The 19235-nt window shown below is 39.5% G+C and overlaps 7 protein-coding genes across 8 annotated transcripts; 4 read left to right on the top strand and 3 right to left on the bottom strand.

Moving 5' to 3' along the window:
• The first annotated feature begins 1765 nt into the window (after window positions 1-1765).
• Window positions 1766-4949, top strand: LOC108088892 (WD repeat-containing protein 26 homolog). Its single transcript, XM_017186891.2, has 3 exons — window positions 1766-2242; window positions 2602-3554; window positions 3903-4949. Exons 1-3 carry the CDS (start codon window positions 1781-1783, stop codon window positions 4381-4383), a joined length of 1896 nt encoding a protein of 631 aa, XP_017042380.1. The 5' UTR covers window positions 1766-1780; the 3' UTR covers window positions 4384-4949.
• A 214-nt stretch (window positions 4950-5163) lies between these two features.
• Window positions 5164-6167, bottom strand: LOC108088893 (protein ARV1). Its single transcript, XM_017186892.1, has 4 exons — window positions 6015-6167; window positions 5821-5940; window positions 5629-5764; window positions 5164-5573 (listed from the first exon to the last, which is right to left on the bottom strand). Exons 1-4 carry the CDS (start codon window positions 6105-6107, stop codon window positions 5206-5208), a joined length of 717 nt encoding a protein of 238 aa, XP_017042381.1. The 5' UTR covers window positions 6108-6167; the 3' UTR covers window positions 5164-5205.
• Window positions 6168-8228: 2061 nt separating this feature from the next.
• Window positions 8229-11642, bottom strand: LOC108088915 (probable E3 ubiquitin-protein ligase makorin-1). 2 transcript variants are annotated; one of them, XM_017186928.2, is made up of 4 exons: window positions 11565-11642; window positions 10283-11140; window positions 9737-10010; window positions 8229-9624 (listed from the first exon to the last, which is right to left on the bottom strand). In XM_017186928.2, exons 2-4 carry the CDS (start codon window positions 11086-11088, stop codon window positions 9526-9528), a joined length of 1179 nt encoding a protein of 392 aa, XP_017042417.1. In that variant the 5' UTR covers window positions 11089-11140; window positions 11565-11642; the 3' UTR covers window positions 8229-9525. The 2 variants fall into 2 exon arrangements, with proteins under 2 accessions (XP_017042417.1, XP_017042419.1); XM_017186930.2 differs by having other exon boundaries at window positions 11502-11592.
• A 656-nt stretch (window positions 11643-12298) lies between these two features.
• Window positions 12299-14032, top strand: LOC108088827 (pickpocket protein 28). The gene is made up of 6 exons (XM_017186795.1): window positions 12299-12452; window positions 12526-12625; window positions 12685-12945; window positions 13009-13219; window positions 13272-13857; window positions 13920-14032. Exons 1-6 carry the CDS (start codon window positions 12299-12301, stop codon window positions 14030-14032), a joined length of 1425 nt encoding a protein of 474 aa, XP_017042284.1.
• Window positions 14033-14657: 625 nt separating this feature from the next.
• LOC108088919 (26S proteasome non-ATPase regulatory subunit 4) lies at window positions 14658-16238 on the top strand. Its single transcript, XM_017186935.1, has 3 exons — window positions 14658-14788; window positions 14888-15028; window positions 15097-16238. The coding sequence occupies exons 1-3, from the start codon at window positions 14763-14765 to the stop codon at window positions 16118-16120; spliced, it is 1191 nt and encodes a 396-aa protein (XP_017042424.1). The 5' UTR covers window positions 14658-14762; the 3' UTR covers window positions 16121-16238.
• Window positions 16239-16727: 489 nt separating this feature from the next.
• On the bottom strand, window positions 16728-17235 carry LOC108088920. The gene is made up of 2 exons (XM_017186936.2): window positions 17036-17235; window positions 16728-16936 (listed from the first exon to the last, which is right to left on the bottom strand). Exons 1-2 carry the CDS (start codon window positions 17144-17146, stop codon window positions 16841-16843), a joined length of 207 nt encoding a protein of 68 aa, XP_017042425.1. The 5' UTR covers window positions 17147-17235; the 3' UTR covers window positions 16728-16840.
• A 281-nt stretch (window positions 17236-17516) lies between these two features.
• On the top strand, window positions 17517-18332 carry LOC108088934 (V-type proton ATPase subunit e). Its single transcript, XM_017186958.2, has 3 exons — window positions 17517-17732; window positions 17789-17836; window positions 17915-18332. The coding sequence occupies exons 1-3, from the start codon at window positions 17638-17640 to the stop codon at window positions 18039-18041; spliced, it is 270 nt and encodes an 89-aa protein (XP_017042447.1). The 5' UTR covers window positions 17517-17637; the 3' UTR covers window positions 18042-18332.
• Window positions 18333-19235: the final 903 nt, after the last annotated feature.

The raw sequence follows: 19235 nt of genomic DNA, 5'->3' as shown, positions 1-19235 counted from the left end.
AATTCGGAATATTCTTGCGGACGGGTTATTTTAGAAGCATAAACAATGGGAAAGGTTGCATCTGTAGGAGCGTGTATGTTTGTATACCTACACGAATATTACGATGCACTTGGAAGGCCAAAAGAGAAATGCAGTGGAAAGTGAAGTGTATTAGCGAACCTTCGTCAGCTGAGTTTGGATGCATAAATTGTTAACAGTGTTTAAATGATTAAAATCCTTGGAGACAAATCTTGGTCCAGACATTTTGAAAAGAAAGTTAGGAAAACAATCTGTGCGTGTATGTAAATAGATATATTTCTCATTCCTTTGTACCGAAAACAAAGCAAAGTTGATTAATACGAGCTCACACAGTCGGGGGCGGAAGTATAGGCTAATTCCGATTCTTCTATTTTTCTATAAAGGCACAAAATATCTAATCTTAATTCTTTTAATGTTATCTTTTACGTCGTAGTAAATTTTTTTGGTGATCTTAAAATTGGTTCAGTTAATGTTGTTTTTCTGTTTTGAGGTTAATTATATTTTTGGTTCTTAATTTTAGTATGTCTACATGCGTGTTCTAATATTTTTGTTTTAGTAAGTGCTAATTTTAATTGCGTTTTATCCACAATAAAGCCCATTGCTTAAGGTCCACGATATGGGGGTGCATTTTTTCTAGTGGTGTGGGTGAACCAGTTTAGTTTAGGAGTCGAAAATTCAGAGCAAACAAACAAAAACACAAGACGCATAAGCGAATAAAAATGCAATCACCTTTGATAGAGTCACACAACTCTGTTTCCTTAAAATCATTTCAAGTGAATTTTAGTTAGTTCTTGCTAATGTGGAAAATATAAACCTACCACTCTGGGAAGAATTCAATATCTTTGTCCACGACTGTGCGGCCAACATCTAGGGATGTACATATGTAAGTAAAATGTACGTACATTGTACATACATATGTACCTAGAAATGTAAATGTGTAGGAAGTAAAATAACCGAATGCAAATACCCTTGAATTGCGTATTGATTGGTTGCACTTTGAAAGGTTGTATTGATGACATCGGGGTGAATAGTTAGTTGGTAAATTTTACAAGGTAGTTGAAACTTAGCCTTTATAGGCAAAGATAACTCAAAGAAAAAACAACAACTACTCTTGGGTATAGTAAGTAGTATGCGATATTCAGGTCCCCAAACAATAGGCAGATTACGAACTGCACTCCTACAAAGTAGCCGGAATATAATGCACTATACCTTCTCCGTAGGTCGTAGATCGAATTGCTATCAGCGAGTGCTATCAACTGCCAGAAACGAAGCCACAATCACGCTGACACCCCTTGTGAAATCGTTGAATCAGGCCGCCTAGGCCCATCAGGCAGCGGTCCAGGTTGGAGGCACTTGGTCGGGATCGCGATCAAGATTCGCATCCGGGAGAGAGGCTGAGCCGGAGGCAGAGCCTGCTTGTTGCTGCCGCGTTCGCAAAGGACTCAAAATTGATAGAAACAACAAAAAGGCTGCTGCAACTGGTGCCTCTTCCGAGGACCAGCCGCCGCGCAAAAAGGGTCGTCGCTCAGGAGGCTCCTCATCCTCATCCGCCGTTTCCGTCGCCGCCGCCGCTGGATTAATAGATGCGGCATCTACGTCACGGGCGGCCCAGCAGTTACAGCACGAATTGAACCCCTCTTCTAGCACTGAAGCATCGGAAATTGCCAGCAGAGGGCAGCGAAAATCGACCGACAGCAACAAGAGACTACGTGACCATAGCATAAATACACACGGCTCCGAGGCAACCAGTGCTGGACCGACAATGCAGAGCACAACTTCCACTTCGAGCGGCTCCTGCTCCAGACCTTCGGAGGGTTCCGCCCTGAACTCCGGCGGTAGTGCCGAGAACGTCGCCCGCGAGGGCGGCGGCAGTGGGGAGGACAGCGTCGGGATCGGGGACGAGAACCCTTCAGGCAGCAGCGCTGCCACCAACGGACACGACTCCAAGCACAATGGGTTCGTTGTCAATAACAACGGCAGCAGTAGTCGCATTGTCGACGGTGAAAACAATAGGGAAAATACCAGCTACAGCGGCGTCCAGCTCGACAAGTCCAACCAGGAGATCATCCGACTAATCGGACAGTATCTGCACGACGTGGGCCTCGACAAGTCGGTCCAGACGCTCATGGTTGAGTCTGGGTGCTACTTGGAACACCCCTCGGCCACCAAGTTTAGGGAACATGTCCTAATGGGCGACTGGTCTAAGGCAGATTCAGATCTAAAGGTAATAAATTGGTAGATCGAGAGTATGACCATGAATATATTTTGATTTGTAGAGATTTTAATAAATACATTGTTAGAAATGTGTTGATATTTTTAAGACAACTGATAAAGAAATCCAAATATTCATTACTCGTAACACCATTTCACAGTAAAGAGACGTTCAGCTATGGCATTAAGTTTTCGTTAATTGATCAGTGAAGTGCTTGCAGTAAAATTAAGATGCTGCTAAAAATAAAATACCAAAAATTAGGCATTTAGTCTAATTATAGTTTAAGCTTTGAAATAAGATCATAAAATCTCTTTAAAAGATTATTATTGTTAATTTCCCATGTCATTTCCCATGTTTTTTTGTTTCTGCAGGACTTAGAGCCATTAATCGATAATGGAAAATTAGCAACGATCACCGAAATGAAGTTCATATTGCTGGAACAAAAGTATTTAGAGCATTTGGATGACGGCAATCCCTTAGACGCCCTGCACGTCCTTCGCAGCGAGCTGACGCCGCTGCAGCACAATATATCGCGCGTGCACCAGCTGTCCTCGTACATGATGTGTTCCACCAACCAAGACCTGTACCAGCGCGCCAAGTGGGAGGGCAAGGGCATCCTCTCTCGGGCCCTGGTCATGGAGCGCCTGCACACATTTATGCCACCGTCGGTGATGATGTCTCCGCGGCGTCTGCGCACTCTGCTGCAGCAGGCTGTAGAGCTGCAGAGCCAACACTGCCCCTGTCACGACATGGCGTGGGAGACGAATCTGGAGACGGTCTCGCTGCTCACCGACCATTGCTGCACTACGGATGGCTTTCCCATGCAGACCATCCAGATCTTAACCGACCACTGCGACGAGGTCTGGTTCTGCAAGTTCTCGCCCGACGGCCTCAAGCTGGCCACGGGTAGCAAGGACTCGACTGTGATTATATGGGATGTTGACCCGTACAAGTTGACTCTTAAGCACCGGCGCGTCCTCGACGGCCAGGCCCAGCTTAGCGTGAGCTTCGTCAGCTGGAGTCCTGACTCCAAGCTCATCCTCGTCGGAGGCACCGAGGACTCGCATGAACTTTATATCTGGAATGTGGACGACGGCAAGCTAGTGGTTAAGTTCTCACAGTCACTAGAGGACAGCTTGGCCTGCGGAGCTTTCAGCCGCGATGGCGCTCGCTTCGTCTGCGGTGGTCAAAAGGGTCAGCTTTACTTGTGCGACCTCAACGGCACAATCGTCGACTCTTGGGAGGGAGTTCGCGTCAACAGCATAGCCTTTCGGGCAGACAACAAAACAATCTTAGCGGCCGATAATCACTACCGTATCAGAGGGTAAGCAGGATTGCAGTTTGCCTAATCTAAATTGGTCCATATTTGCTGCCTTTCAAAACTAACATTCAAAGGCTTTCATAAAATAAATACGTAAATACTTGAATATTTAATTTGTCTAAAATAGCTGATTCTACAATCAACATGTACTCGCATACCAGTCTTAAATTCTATTAAATGTTGTGCTAAGTTTAACTTTGAATTGAATGTATAATTACAAATTATTTTATGACCACCTTAAATAATGGTTACAACTATACTTACCCGAAGCCACGCTCCAAAGTTCAAAATTAATTTTTAGTGTAGTTTTTTTTAATAATTACAACCCATATCTTTTAAAATTTCTTTAAGGTACAACTTTGATAGCCCGCGCTCAGACTTTGATATTTTGAGGGAGCCGCATCCCATTATGACCTTCAGCATCAACTCCGCCGACCGCCTGGCTCTGCTTAACGTCTCCAACCAAGGCCTTCATCTCTGGGACATCGAGGACAAGTGTCTGGTGCGTCGTTTTCAGGGAATTCGGCAGAGCAACTTCGCAATTCACTCCTGCTTCGGAGGCGTTAACGAGAGTTTTGTGGCGAGCGGCAGCGAGGACAAGGTCGTTTATATTTGGCACATCAAGCGCGAGGAGCCGTTGGCCAAGCTGGCCGGGCACACCAAGACGGTGAACTGCGTGTCCTGGAACCCCGTGTACCCGTCCCTGCTGGCCAGCGCCAGTGATGACGCTACCGTGAGAATCTGGGGTCCCAAGCCCAACGGCAGTAGTGCTACGACTGAGAGCGACGATTGCTCTTCTAGCTCGTCTTCGTCCTCCTGGAATATGACTTAAGATCGCGTGCCGCAGCAAATAAGTGTTCGTGGGGAAGATATTGGATGCTGATTTAGTTCTAGTGCGCCCTAATTTCGATATATATGCAGAATGCGTCCTGCTCTGATTGCGCGTCGGTGTCGTCGTTGCTACAAACTGCCATTACAACAATATGTATGAGCAGCATGACTTACGATTAGCATTAATTACTTAAGTACATTCATACGAAAGGAGAGGCATAACATCATATCTACTATGCTATCACAAGAAATCGATTCGTTCTCAGATTTCTTTTCATGTATGGCAATGCTAAAAAATATTTTTTGTCTTTTATAGCGATACTTCTCGACCTTTTTGTGTTTATCAACAGCGAAATCGACCTGATTGATTTTAAAATTATTGCCATTTGATTTGTTCTATGCAGTTTCCAACATTTAGTATGTAACACGATTTGACGTATTTCATAACCAACAGACAAAATAAAAATAGTTCTATATATGTTTTTAAATTGTCGATGTTTTCCTTTCGCTTATCATGGGTCTTAAGCAATTAATAAAATTTGAGTGACAATTGTGAAAGCTTTTTAATTGTAGATTTGTTGTTTTCAATTAATTGAGAATAAAGGTGTATTTGGTGTTTCTTCAACAACTTAATTTAAGTTGACGGAGATCAACGGGAGTGTTTACCCAGTAATCGACTTCAAGTAATTTGTAATGCGATTACCCGCCCAAAAGAATTTTCCGAATAGTAAACTATTTTTCCTGTGATTAAGTTACTAGATTTGGCAATACGACAAGACAGTTAGTTTTCAGCCTTTTTTATATCATTGCTTGAACAATGCTCTTACGTTATATGTGCTTCAAAAACCAGTGAAACAAACTGTCTAGCTGATTCCTTGAAGGCAAAAGCAAGCACTACCAATGTGAGGGCCCACCATCGAAGGCGCTTTCTAGTTGCGCCGACTGCCTCGTAAGCAAGCACCAAGGAGCACAGGTGATGGCCCATGACCAGGACATGATGTAAACTCCTTCCAAAAACGGTGGTGTTATTGCGCCACACCAAAATGGGCAATAGGAAGAACTTGGAAAAATTTGAGATCAGCACCACCTTAAAAATAGTTAAGGTGAAACTACGAAAACCCATTTTTTGAATCCAATCAATGCTCAGGGTGGCTGTTATTATCCCCAGCAATAACGTCATTAAAAGGTAGTCTAAAAAAAATATATTTTTTAATTCTTAGCTTTTCTTGGAGAAAGAGTTCAATACCTCCAATGTTTTGAAGCGTATAAGTGTAGAACCCCTTTTCGTGGACATGTAATGAGTCTGGGGGATTCGGATGCTTTTGGCGACAAAGTGCAAAGGATTCCAGAAGAAGCACCACCAGCGATATTTTCCAATATAACTGAAAAACAAAATACTTTACAATTTTAGATGAAAATCTACACCAAATTTACTAACCTTAAAATTTCCATTGTAAATTATGTGGCGGAAAGCGCACGAGTCTAACAGAAGTGCATCTATTAATATTATAAACTCCTCAAATTCAATGTATTTGTCAGTGGTTTGGTGACATTTATCCTGCGAACATAAAGTTATTGAATCAAAACATGTTATCGGCAATAAACATGTTGCAACTATTTATATACTCTTACGCATTGGGTTGTTTTAAGGGTGTTGCTGTATTTCTTAAACAACTCCTTGACCCTGTGGCCGCAATTAACACAAACGAAGCTTTTTTCATTCATTTTAGGTTGGCTCTAAAACAACTTTGTTCTCAAGCCGAGTAAACAAACATTTTTGTTCATCAGCTGATTAGTACTACCGTTTCTAGAAAACTAAATATTACAGGCAATGCACTTTTTATACCCTTGCAGAGCAAAAGGGTTTTCTAATTTCAGTTAGAAGTTTGAAACGCAGTGAAGGAGTCACCTCAGACCCCATAAAGTATATATATTCTTGATCAACATCACGAGCAGAATCGGAATACATCTGTCCGTCTGTCCTCCTGTCTGTTTCTACGCAAATTAGTCACTCAGTTTTAAAGCTATCTTGCTGAAACTTACCCAAAAGGTGTGTAGTTATTGCACGCAGTATATAAGTCGGAAGGGGCCGGATCGGCCGACTATATCGGATAGCTGCCATACGAGAGAATGAAATAAAAAATTCTCACGCCGTTGCTTTTGGTCAGATCGACTTGATTACTTCAAGATGGCGTTTTCTAATTACTATTGAATTTCGGATAAAATTTGATCAAAATCAGATAACTCTATCATATAGCTACCATAGGAGAGATCGAAAAATATATATAGAATTAATGGAAATAAATTGATAGCATCGTTGTTTTTAATCCCAAGAGCATGATTTTTTGAATATCAACAGCCCTTAAACTGAGAAAAAAGTTTCAGAAAAATCGGACAACTATATCTTATAGCTGCCATTGGAAAGATAAAAAAATCTATATAGAAATAACGGAAATAAAATAATAACATCGAAATATAGAGTTTTTTAAAGACTCTCGAAGACTCGGACAACTATATCATATAGCTGTCATATGAACAATAGTCAAAAATATGGAAAATTAATACAAAAATCGCCATAGCATCGTTGTTGTTTAGCCTTTATGCATTTTGTTCGACATATTTGATGACTGCAAGGGGATATAGGCAAATAGGTGGGATCACATTTCGAAGACATTGGCTTTGCCCCTCTGTATTCAGATGAACAAAAAAAGACTAGAAAATACCAGAAACTTTGTTTCGAAATTAAAATTAACTCCTAAAATGCACTCCGGTGAAAGTTCGCCTGACCGCCGCAAAAAATTTTAAAAATGTAATATTTTTAAGTAAGTGTGATTGTGCAAAACCCCAATAATCTTGCAAAGTTAACAGCAGCAGTTTAAAGGCTACTTTATTTAAAATTAAGCAATTTAAGTTGCATATACAAATTATTTTCATTTAAATTCATTTGTACACTAACAGTCTCGTCATTTCCAAGATACTTGAGAATGTCCTGTACTACTGTTTCGGTATATTCCCTTAAGTAATTTTAGGCTCCCTTCAGGGGCGGACGCAGGAAAATAATGAATGTCTTAATTAAATTGCTTTCAAGAAAATCAAATTTATTTTGTATTTAGAGAAACCATGCAGCTATGTAAAATAATGCTTTTTTTACTTGCTGCCTCAGGTTATGCGGACGAAAGTTCGTGCGACAGGCGTTGAAATAGTATTATCGAGAAAGAATTTAAAGGTTTGATCTCGGCTGTTGGCCACAGGCAAGTTTAGCAGCCATGATTTTTCGACATAGGCTTTAGCTTCCGGATTAATGTCGTGGATTACGAGAGACATACTGCAGTTAGAAAAGTAAACAAGATGTGTAATGTAGGCTATTTTCTATGTAAGTGAACGTTTCCAAAACAATCGTTTTTAAAACGGTTGCCAACCCAGTCACTTCTTTCACTTGCTTAGTCTATATCGGTTTTAAAACTTAACTTCGCGGGGCCAGCGGCAATAACTGACTTTCTAAGTTAACTGACTCAGGTTTGGTTTCTTTGTGTATTTTTTATTCCTGCGCTTTATTATCAACATAATGTTACAATTTTTTTTTTTAATCTAGTCTAGGTACAACTTCAGCCAGATTGGTTATTTTTGTTTTGAACAATTTTTAAAATGGGAAATGGCACAATTAGTATTCGACTCAAGGCTTTTGTTTTAAATCCGTTTTAAAAGGTTTTTATAATTTATTGGAACGGACCCCGACTTTTATCTTACAAGTTCTAGTTAGTAACCTCAAAATGTATTTTGATTTACAAGTTTATTCCGTTAAATTTTCTTTTTGTAATCCAGTTAAAAATTAAGGAAAAATATCACTTCTGGATAGGTTTTACTATTTAAGAAATCTTATTGGACAAACATATTGTTTCACAAAAAATTAATATTAAACTTAACTAAAATATGCTTCCTCCGCCCGCTCATTTATAAGGAAAAACTATCCTAGACGGTTATACAGAGTGTCGTATCTTTTGGTACATTACATCGAAATTAAATAAGAACAGAACAGGCATTACGTTGCAGCTTTTGCGATAGCGTGTATTTGTTAAACTGATTGGTTCATTCATGTCATACTTTAACGATCATATGCATGATTTTAAATCTATGTACTTATTACCAATTATTCATAAGATGTTTTCTGTTTGTCAACTATGAATCACATACAAATCGCCATAGTCGATGCAATTATTGAGATTTTCAAGTAATTGTTACATTGATTTTATGTTTTAGTTTTTCAACATGTTGAGTTTATATGTTAATTCCCTTAGTTTATTTAATTGTTGCTTTTCTAATCGACAACATATTACATTTTTATAAGTAAAAACAAAACATTTGAAAGAGGTACATTTCGAAAGTATAAACTTAAAATCAATATACAATATATTTGTTATACATATAATATTTGTAGTGGTTTGGGTAGTACGCTTGTGGCCAACGATTACAAATATACTGAGTTATAGGTATGCAACAGTAATACTCTAACACAAAGGCTCATAACAATAACAAAATTTTTTATTTATCGACGAATGGGAACAGTTTCTGCTCGGTTATGATACACTAACTCATTCGAGGTTTGGATGTCTGCAGTTATGCAGAATGACGTGCTTATATGGTTTGCTATGTGCGTTTCACTTAGTTGTAGTTTTTAAACTGCAAAAAATGAGTAGAAAACCGATTAAGAATGTATTTTTATCTTTACAATTCAGTCTGAAAGGCATAGTTTACACATTTTATATCACCTATTTTGAAAATGTACTGTTTACTGCTTGTTTACCTCTAAAATTGTGAATTTTTTTAATTGTGTAATGATATATCAATATTCCTTTAGGTTTAAGTTGAACCACTTGTTAATGGTATTAAGTATAATTTAATTTAATTTAATACAAGTACGGAAAAGTTGCTGTAAATTTCGTTGCATTAAGTGGAGAATAAATATTTATGTAACCTAAATTTGGTACCCAAATACATTTTTTTGTTTAATTTCGCATTCGATATTTGGTTCAGTATCATTTATATAGATCGTTTGTGTATTGATGACGATTTTCCGGGGATGTGTATCCAAATTAGTATGCTTTTGGGTTGTTGTTGCTTTATTGTTTTCTTCTGCTCCAGAAGCTTAGTCTTCATCCGAGTAATCGGAGCTTTCGCTTATTTCGCTTGATAATATTTCCAGCCAGTGATAATTGCGTTGATCTACATAGTCCCATAGATATATCTATAAAATTTTAATGTTAATAATAGTAGTCTTCTAAATGTTCAATCTTATATAATTAATTGTTGAAACAAATGGGGTTTTCTTATCCAATATCTGGTGATTTGGTACTTACATCAAGTAAATCGATGATTTCATTCTGGCTCTGTAACTTTCTGGTTCGCTTCGGCAGTCCCACATCGACTATATCTCCATTAGGCAGAGCGTGCTTGTAAAAACACTTGTTACCAAACGGACACTTGCCTTCGCCTTTCTTGAAGTATTTGCAGTCCTTGGCTTCTAAGGCAGCGCGGTAATCATTGAGCAGTTTGTCCTTTTCCTCCTTGGTTTCCACCCAAAACGCACTGGGACAGACAAAGTCCGAGCACACGCGGCATTCGGGGCAAGCTCTGCAAATGCACAGTAATTATAATAAATTCTATTCCAAATTAAATCTTGTTCAATAATCGAATGCATTTTTTTTCCCGCCGTTTTATCTTAAATCTAGATTATTTTGACTTTAATTAGGTTTTTTAGTTTTTCTTCTTGAATTGAAAAGGTGGAGGAGCACTCGTACACTCCTCCACTTTTTGGGCGCACATCTTAATTAAAGTATTAAAATATTTATAACTCGAAACCAACTCCACACATGCTAATCAAGCTAAATTTGTAATCCACTTACCGCGTAATTTTATGCTCAAACTGTTTAGCCTGGCGCCATGTGCGAATGCACTCTAAGCAGAATATGTGGTTGCAGTTGGGGAGGATACCAAAACGCTTTTCCCTGCCAGCCTTCTCCATGATCGTATCGAAGCAGATTCCGCACGTTTTGTCCTTGGACCTGGCGATGGCAAAAGACAGCTCCATGGCTTGTTCGTGCTGCTGCAAACACTCGCGGTTGTGCTTCTTGCGCTGAGCTTGGTCTGTTGGATGCAGGCAATGTTGGTCGCACATTTCGCACAGCTCCATGTGAATACGGTAGGGGCAGTGCTCGCCCCAGACGCAGGGACTTTCGTTCGGGCAAACCTCCTCCAGCGAAGCGGGATTCATGTCGGAGTAGTCGCCTTTTTTGTTTACAGATGATGGCCCACCCACTACTTCGGCCCACGAGGCCCCGGGCTGAAAGACGGCGTACGGTGCTTCAGGCTGTTCCCACCTCTCCAATTCTGAGCATACGGTGGCCTCATCCTCGCGATGTTCCTGGGCAGGATTCCGCTTTTGGCTAGGCACGAACACCGGTGCATTAGCCCAGTTCCTCTGCTGGCTGGAGGTGCTGGTGCTGGCACTATGGCTGCTGGTACTGGGCTTTGGAGGCACCTCGGTGGTAACTTGCTGCTCGCATTCGGGGCGACCAAGGGTCAGGTCGTGTGAGAAACGGCAGAGCTCCCCAAAGCGGCAGATTCCACGTACGTAGTAGCGACAAAGCGTCTGGCTCCGGCTAAGGACCATGCCGTTGATGGCTGGATCGGTGCTGGTGACGGCACTCATTTTGCTATGACAATTGCAAAAGGCTTTTACTTTCGAATCAGTGAACGATGACCTGAAAGTAAGAGCAAAGGGTTAGCGATTGGAAGAAAGTATGTGTACCAATCTCTTGCGTCTGCAGGGCGTCCGTGTTTTTACCCCCAGGTGCACATACCTACAGACACAACTGCGTACATACGAATTTATCGACTCGACTTTACCCCTAGGTGTCTTCCCAATTTTGCCATACTCGATTAAAGAAAACCCATAAAGCTCAGCAGTGTCGACCCCTGCATTACAATTATTCCCTAAGCATCCGCGAAATATGCATGATGTAGGTATGTACATGTGTATATAGACGTACATATGTGTGGCTCTGTGTTCTTCGGCGTCAAATGAAGGGAAATCATCGCATTATATATGCTTTACAATTTTACCTGCTGGCTCTGCGATGTTGCAATAACCTAAGATCTAAACAGTTTGAACGCCTAATAACTTACAATTTTTTACTTTGTCGTTTTATTCACAATTTTTCCTGCAGTGTGACCTAATCCATCAAAAGTTGAAATCACCAACAAAACACACTGTTAAAATTAGGAAAAGATTTAATTTTGATGGAAGTTGGAAGGAACTTAATGGAATCGAACGGAGATGGAAATAAAGGACAGTTATTATTAAATTTCGGAAATTTTCAGAAATAAATAATTATTTTTCCATGATTTCCATGATTTAAGTTGGCCCAAATCGTTGTTCCCTAATGTAATGACAACATTCTAATAAAAGCTGAAAACACCCCTATTATGGTTTTAATTACTGTGGTCGGGAGATAATGAAGCTTTCGCTTAATTACTTTTACTAATAAGGCATAGTTAGAGGGAATGATAGGTACCAATTATATTAGATAAAAGCATTTTTTTATATTTATAATACAATGAGAAAGTTAATTAAAATTTTTGTTTCGAATGTCTTTATTTTTAGTTTATTTAATAAGCATAATTTACAATTAATCATCTTCTCAACAGGTATACTAATTATAGGTATTCTATTGAAACTAGTCCTTCTCATTTCGACACAGTCAAAAGTTGGAAAAGGTTCCCAGTATAAAAACAACTCTTTTGAATAGCGCAAGTAAAATTTCAATAAGTGCGGAAAAATGAGTTTATTAAAACAATTTAATGGGAAAATACAGAGGTTAATTAAAAAAAGGGATAAGAGTTTTCTAGGGAATACATCGATGCAAGTGCTTAAATACGTTGTCAGTAATAAAGCCTTACCATGGTGGATAAAGCTATACTTTGCCTTAATTTTCGCTCTGGTCGTTTTTGTGGCCTTTAACTTGGCAGTTGGAATTTACAATAAATGGGACATAACGCCTGTCATTATTGGAAGTAAATAATCCTAGCTATTTTTTATACATATATCCAAATTTTGAATCCCATCCTGGTGTACATCTAATTACAGTTAGTTCTACATTGACTCCAATTAATAAAATACCGTTTCCGGCAATAACGGTATGTAACATGAATCAGGCTAAGAAATCGAAAGTAGAGCATTTGTTGCCGTAAGTACAATTTCGTTATTTTCCATTTGATTACTCATTATAATTTGTATCGATTTCAGAGGATCCCTGAAATTCGCAATGCTCCAAAAAACGTGCTATAGGGAAACAAACTACTCACAATATATGCATATTCAGCAAAGGAATGAATCCTTCCCGAATTTCATAATAGACGTTTCAGAGAAGTGTGCTGATCTAATTGTGTCCTGCACATTCCACCAGCAAAAAATACCTTGCACTGACATTTTCAGAGAAATATTTGTTGATGAAGGCTTGTGCTGTATATTTAACTTTTTGCATCCGTATTATTTATATAAGTTCAAGTAAGCTTTTTCTGTCTGTTTATTTTCTAACAAATAAATATTTTAAAATCATTTGTTTTAAAGGTCGCCATATATTCAGGACTACACTTCGTCGAAGAGGTTTGCAGATATCGCCGTTGATTGGGATCCAATTTCTGGTTATCCGCTGAGGTTACCCTCAAGTTATTATCCCCGACCCGGAGTGGGAGTTGGTTCGGCTATGGGTCTGCAAATTATTCTTAATGGTCATGTTGATGATTATTTTTGCTCTTCAACAAATGGACAAGGATTTAAGGTTGGTAAAATTTGTAAAAGGTTCGAACAGTTATTTAAAAAATCTCTTAAAGGTACTTTTATATAATCCGATAGACCAGCCACGCATGAAGGAGTCTGGACTACCAGTTATGATTGGGCATCAGACCAGTTTTCGCATTATTGCTAGAAGCTTTGAAGCACTTCCAAGTATAAGAAGTATTCACAAAAGCAAACGCCAATGCATTTTTAGTGATGAACAAGAGCTTCTTTTTTACCGTTATTTTTCGCGGCGAAATTGCGAATCTGAATGCGATTCCTTGTTTTTTCTAAGGCTTTGCAATTGTATTCCTTATTATTTACCACTCGTCTACCCGAACGCTACAGTATGCGATGTGTCTCACTTTCAGTGTTTGAATGGTGCAGAATCACAAATTTTTGACGTACAAAGTTCGCAGTGTAAAGAGCAGTGCCTAACCAGCTGCCACGATTTAATTTTTTTCCCCGATGCTTTCACGACTCCATTGAGCCAAAAAGAAGTTCGGGCTCAAAGTAGTTACTTAAATAATTTGTCAAGTGACTACATACGGAATAATTTGGCTGTAGTGAACTTCTTTCATACCGACAACTATTTTAGAAGCAGCGTTAGGACTTCGTATACGGGACCAACCGAATATATGGGTATGACTCTATAAATAAAATTTTTGTTTCGAAACACGGTTTTAACTTTATATATTTCACAGCTTTAACTGGCGGAATTATGAGTTTGATGATTGGGTTTAGTGTAATTTTTATTGCCGAGATAATATACATATTTTTGCTATTCTTAACACTGTTGCTTCTCATAATTTTCTGATTGAATAAGTCCTAACACGTTTATGCAAAACAAATTGACCAAAAGCTTAATAAATATATTAATATCTGAAAGTTTCCTAAGTTCTTAATCGCAAAAAAAATTGTGCTAAGTTAATTCGTATCGTAAATTGTAAAAACTGAACTATGTGTCTGTTATCCAACAAACAACAACAATAACCAACCAACCATAAAAAAATAAAACATTATAGACCAAAATTTTGGAAAACCTTAATCAATTTTTTTCAATTCAATGCCCTTGTTAATTACAGGGTCTTGCGATGTTTGCAAGGCGTTTCTGATTCGTGAATTTCACGTTCCTACCGGAATAGCTGGGATTATGAAAGATGTGAAACTCGGATTTCCACAAAGCACTTTTCAAAAACTGTCAATAAAAATATGTGTTTGTAAAAGCCCCAGAGATCCAAATACCTTTCGCTTAACGGATGGTCCATAAGGTCATGCCGATCCGAAAATGTTCCATTTTTGTCTGTGCTTTTTGGGAATTGGTGTCTCAACATTGTCAAAAAATTCCGACTGATTCGCACGGATGGGCTGTGTGTGAAGAGGGTATTAATATCAGGTGTTCCGGCGAATGTCGGTAGGTGGACGAACAAGCTGCTGTATTTTTTAAGAACACCTAAAAAGTCTATACTGTAAACGAATTTAATGTTTTCCAAAAAACAAGATATGGTCACATCTCTAGTGGCAAAGTGACAAGCAAAAATACGAAAATGGTTCTGGAGAGTACTATGATATGGTAAAGTATTGTTTTTATTCAACATGAAAAGGTTTAGTTTCTTTTTCTGTATAGCTTGCGGTAGCGCAAGTCCTGACACTATCATTTCGTGGTTTCCAGCTTTGATAACAGCGACTACCAACGCAATGGAGACTACTTTCCCACCCGTCTAAACGTCCAAAAAGATGGCATCAATCTGGTCTGCCTTACCAAACTGCGATCCAATCCCGAGAATAATGTTGGACTTATGACTTTGTCGAAGTGAGTGTGCAGTTGCTAGGTTTTTTTTTATTCTTAGGACCTCATTGTTTGCTTTGCTTAATTAACAGCACTGTGGAAGTGCTGGCCACACTCACCAGCGATGTGGGCCGGATCTTCTCGAAGATGCATCTGATCCAGCCAAAGGGGGAGATCAACCTTCTGACCGGAATTCGTATTGCCCACCTGGTGCTAAAGCACCGTCAAGGCAAAAACCACAAGATGCGCATCGTCGTGTTTGTGGGATCACCCATTAATCACGAGGAAGGCGATCTGGTGAAGCAAGCCAAGCGACTAAAGAAGGAAAAGGTCAACGTGGACATTGTCAGTTTCGGCGATCATGGCAACAACAACGAGACGCTCACCGCATTTATCAATGCGCTGAACGGCAAGGACGGCACGGGATCTCATTTGGTCAGTGTTCCGCGGGGATCCGCCCTATCGGATGCCCTGCTCTCATCACCCATCATTCAGGGCGAGGATGGCTTGGGCGGGGCTGGCCTAGGCGGAAATGTCTTTGAATTTGGAGTAGATCCCAACGAGGACCCCGAACTGGCTTTGGCCTTGCGTGTGTCTATGGAGGAGCAGCGACAACGTCAGGAGAGCGAGCAGCGTCGCGCTAATAGCGACGGAGTAGCCACAACCGGAGGCGAGACTGGCGGCGGCGGTGGTGGGTTGGGCTCTGGAACCGGCAATGTTGAGAGCGCCGGAGCGGACAATGAAGCCAACACCGAGGAGGCCATGCTGCAGCGCGCATTGGCCCTGTCCACCGAAACACCCGAGGACAACTTGCCGGACTTTGCCAACATGACTGAGGAGGAGCAGATCGCCTTCGCCATGCAAATGTCCATGCAGGATGCCTCCGATGACACGGTCACTCAGCAGGCGAAGCGCCCAAAGACGGACGAGGCCAATGCCCCGATGGACGTAGACGAGGACTACTCGGAGGTGATCGGGGACCCGGCTTTCTTGCAGAGCGTGCTGGAGAACCTGCCCGGGGTTGATCCCCAATCTGAGGCAGTGCGTGATGCCGTGGGCTCTTTGAACAAGGACAAGGAGAAAAAAGGCGACGGCAAGGATTCGCAGAAGAAATAAAACGCATCTATGATTATATCTTATAAGCTCGTTTCAAACATTTGTATGCCCATTAAAATCATTTGTAGCCCCTTAAAAATTATGCTTCAAGTGAAAATATATACATAAATACATTCGACATGGTGCTGCCTGAGTTATTTTTTCGATCTGAAAGCCTCCAAATCCCAAAGTCAAAGAATAACCCGAAGTCGTGTAAAAAAATCATCATCGAGCCTTAATATGGCCATGAGCTTTCTGAAATTTTTAAAATGCGCTTTCTTTAAAACCATTATATGTGTATCGGAGCTTGCTGACAGTTGAAATTGTCCACAAAGTTATTAAAATACTTCAATAAAACATTGAACCTTCAATAATCGGTTGTTATTACTTTAGGGCTACAAATCTCCTTATTTAAAGAAAATGTTTTTGATTTGGTTTTGTTATTACCTTGGTCGAGGATAGTTTTAACACTAAAAGTAACTTAAGAAATTGAACTTAATGATTATCGGAGACGTGAACTGGTCAAGTCATTTACTTTTTTATTTGACTGACTGATTATAAGTCTCTAGCATTGACTTAAAATCAAGTTACGTTATTACGCGACACGGCGTTTTAGTAATACAACAAATTTGCGGTTCAATCCATTATAGTTTATTTCCCTACCTCAGGGGCACTATGAATTCATTGACACCCTTTAATTTACATGGGGATTAACTATGTATGTGTGGTAACGAATCTAGATTATTTATCGCCCTTGTAGTCCCGGATATGGTAGAGCACCCAGGCTGGGATAAACAGCGCGGTCGCGCACATGCCACCACCAAGGATCACTTTCTCCTGCAACAAAATTTAAAATTAGCTATCGGCTATTGACAATTGGAAGCTCACTCTCAGCCGGAGAAAGACATCCTCGTTATGCAACCAGGAAAAACTTACGGCGGTGGAGACGTGCTGGGTTGGTGGTCCGGAGACGACCGACTGGCAACGCCTCTGCACGGCGCCACGAATGGCAGGGACCAGGAGGCGGGCAGCACTGTTTTGGAACATTTTTCACAATCTCTTTTAGAAAATTCGCTGGCAAAAATCAATGCTGCAAGGTTAGAATGCTTCTTCTTCTTCTTCAGTTTATCATTCACATAGGTCTAGGGATGTGCATAGATCGTGACTTTCACCGTGACACAAGTTTTTTTGGACTCCACCAATAAGGGTATTCTTTGTATTTTTTAAATGTGTTTATAACTTGTTCGTCGGCAAATCTGATTTTTTTTTATTCCACCCATAAGTACTTTACTTTAAAAGCACTGTTCCTTAAAACTTTAAAACGAAAGAAAGTGGAAACTTTCAACAGGGCGGTTCAGGGTGACCGTTTCAGTTGTTAGGATTTCCGCGATAGGTGGCGAGGGTCGCTCTACTGCAATCGTCCCATGCTCCGTCATGTGATATTCGTTGCTCGAGAAAAAGTTTCGTGATCGCGTTGTCCACCTTTTTATTTTTTATTTCGCCCAAAGCACTTCGCGTCGATCCTTTAAGCCTGCAAAATGGTTTCCGAGTGGGTGCCCCCGATCGTTATCACCTGCATTTGGGCCTTCATCGGCATTATCTGCCCCTTTTTCGCCCGAGGACCCAACAGGGGGTAAGGTGTTTACTAAACTCTAGGGGACCTCCACTAAATATTTTACCTTTTTTCAGGGTGACTCAATGCTGTCTGATGCTCACGGCAGCTACATGCTGGTTGTTGTAAGTATAGCTAGAGCAGGATCGAATTAATTAACTCATTCATGTTCCTGAAACTTATCAATGACCTTCCTGTTGCAGCTGGCTGTGCTGTTACATGACGCAGCTGAACCCGCTGATCGGACCCAAACTAAGCATGAACGAAATCATGATCATGGCCCGCGAGTGGGGCAATGAGATCAAAGATACCATGGACGTCACCGTCTAATCATAATGTATTCGTTTCGCATGTTCTGTTATTGTTTCTTTACCCCGGATGTTCTTGCATTCTGTATTATTAATTTTCAATTTAATGTTTAAAGCATAAAATAAAGTGTATTAGCGATTACGCTTTTGGAAAAGCTGTTGTAGAAAATCATAGATAAACAATATATTTGTAACTTAAGTACGACCAAAAATGAAAAGTTAGCCTTGACTTTTGGCCAAGCATTCCTGTTAACACATGTGTCTTAAAATGAAGATTGAAACTTAAAATAAAGTAAATTTACACAAAACTAAATGTGCTAATTTAAATATGTTCATGACTTCTATCCAACCCTTTGTTGCAACTGAATTTTTGTGATTTTGACAAATTTAAAGTTAAAACGCCCAAGATACTGGTGGGCGTAAAAGTGGACAACAATGAGAAAATGACAATGTCTGCGTATTTTACATTCTCTTTGTTAATATGGGTTTACCTTTATCTTTTAGTTTTTAATATATTTTTGATCATGAGTAAAATTTAAATATATTATCCAAATTGTTAAAAATAGTGGGCGTCACAAAACATCTCGGTTTTTAGTCGTCAATGTGGGCGCGGTACAAATCCTTAATAAATTTTGAGCTGCAAATTACTTCATTCTATATTTTTTCTAAATATTCAAGTTCATATTGTTTCTAAGATCGCGAAGATAAGAAAGGCAAGAATATTTGTACTTTATGAAGTCACAGATGCTTCCCTCTTCCTGTTACATACTTTTACCCTTCTACTGCAAGTCATGTAAATTCTTAAATAAAGCCAAATAATTATAGCTACCTATTGTTTTAAACGGAAGTCATGCGCATTACACCGAACCTCCCAACCATTTATTATTATTATTATTAATAGTGAAACATATTTTTGTGTTGGTCAGCAGAAATTTTTATATCTTCTTTCCTGAAGAATTATAAACGAAAATTCTGTTTAACATTTTTTGAGGCAGTGTAATTTTAAAATTCTGCGATTGAACAAATGTGTCACTATTTTATTTTAATTGCAGAACATACAAAATATAACAACGGCTAAATAACAAAATTGTTTTAATATTTTGCGAGGAAAGAAAGTCGCAACGCGACGACATAAAATACACCAACAAATTATTATAGATTCAACAAAAAATATTACATTTTGTGTTTTTGCCCAGTGGATATAAAATTTTTAAGT

This window comes from Drosophila ficusphila, unplaced genomic scaffold (genome assembly GCF_018152265.1).
Source record: "Drosophila ficusphila isolate 14025-0441.05 unplaced genomic scaffold, ASM1815226v1 contig_106, whole genome shotgun sequence".
In the NCBI taxonomy this organism is placed as follows: domain Eukaryota; kingdom Metazoa; phylum Arthropoda; class Insecta; order Diptera; family Drosophilidae; genus Drosophila; species Drosophila ficusphila.
Note: the sequence above shows the minus strand (reverse complement) of the source record. Positions and strands in the feature narration are given on the sequence as shown.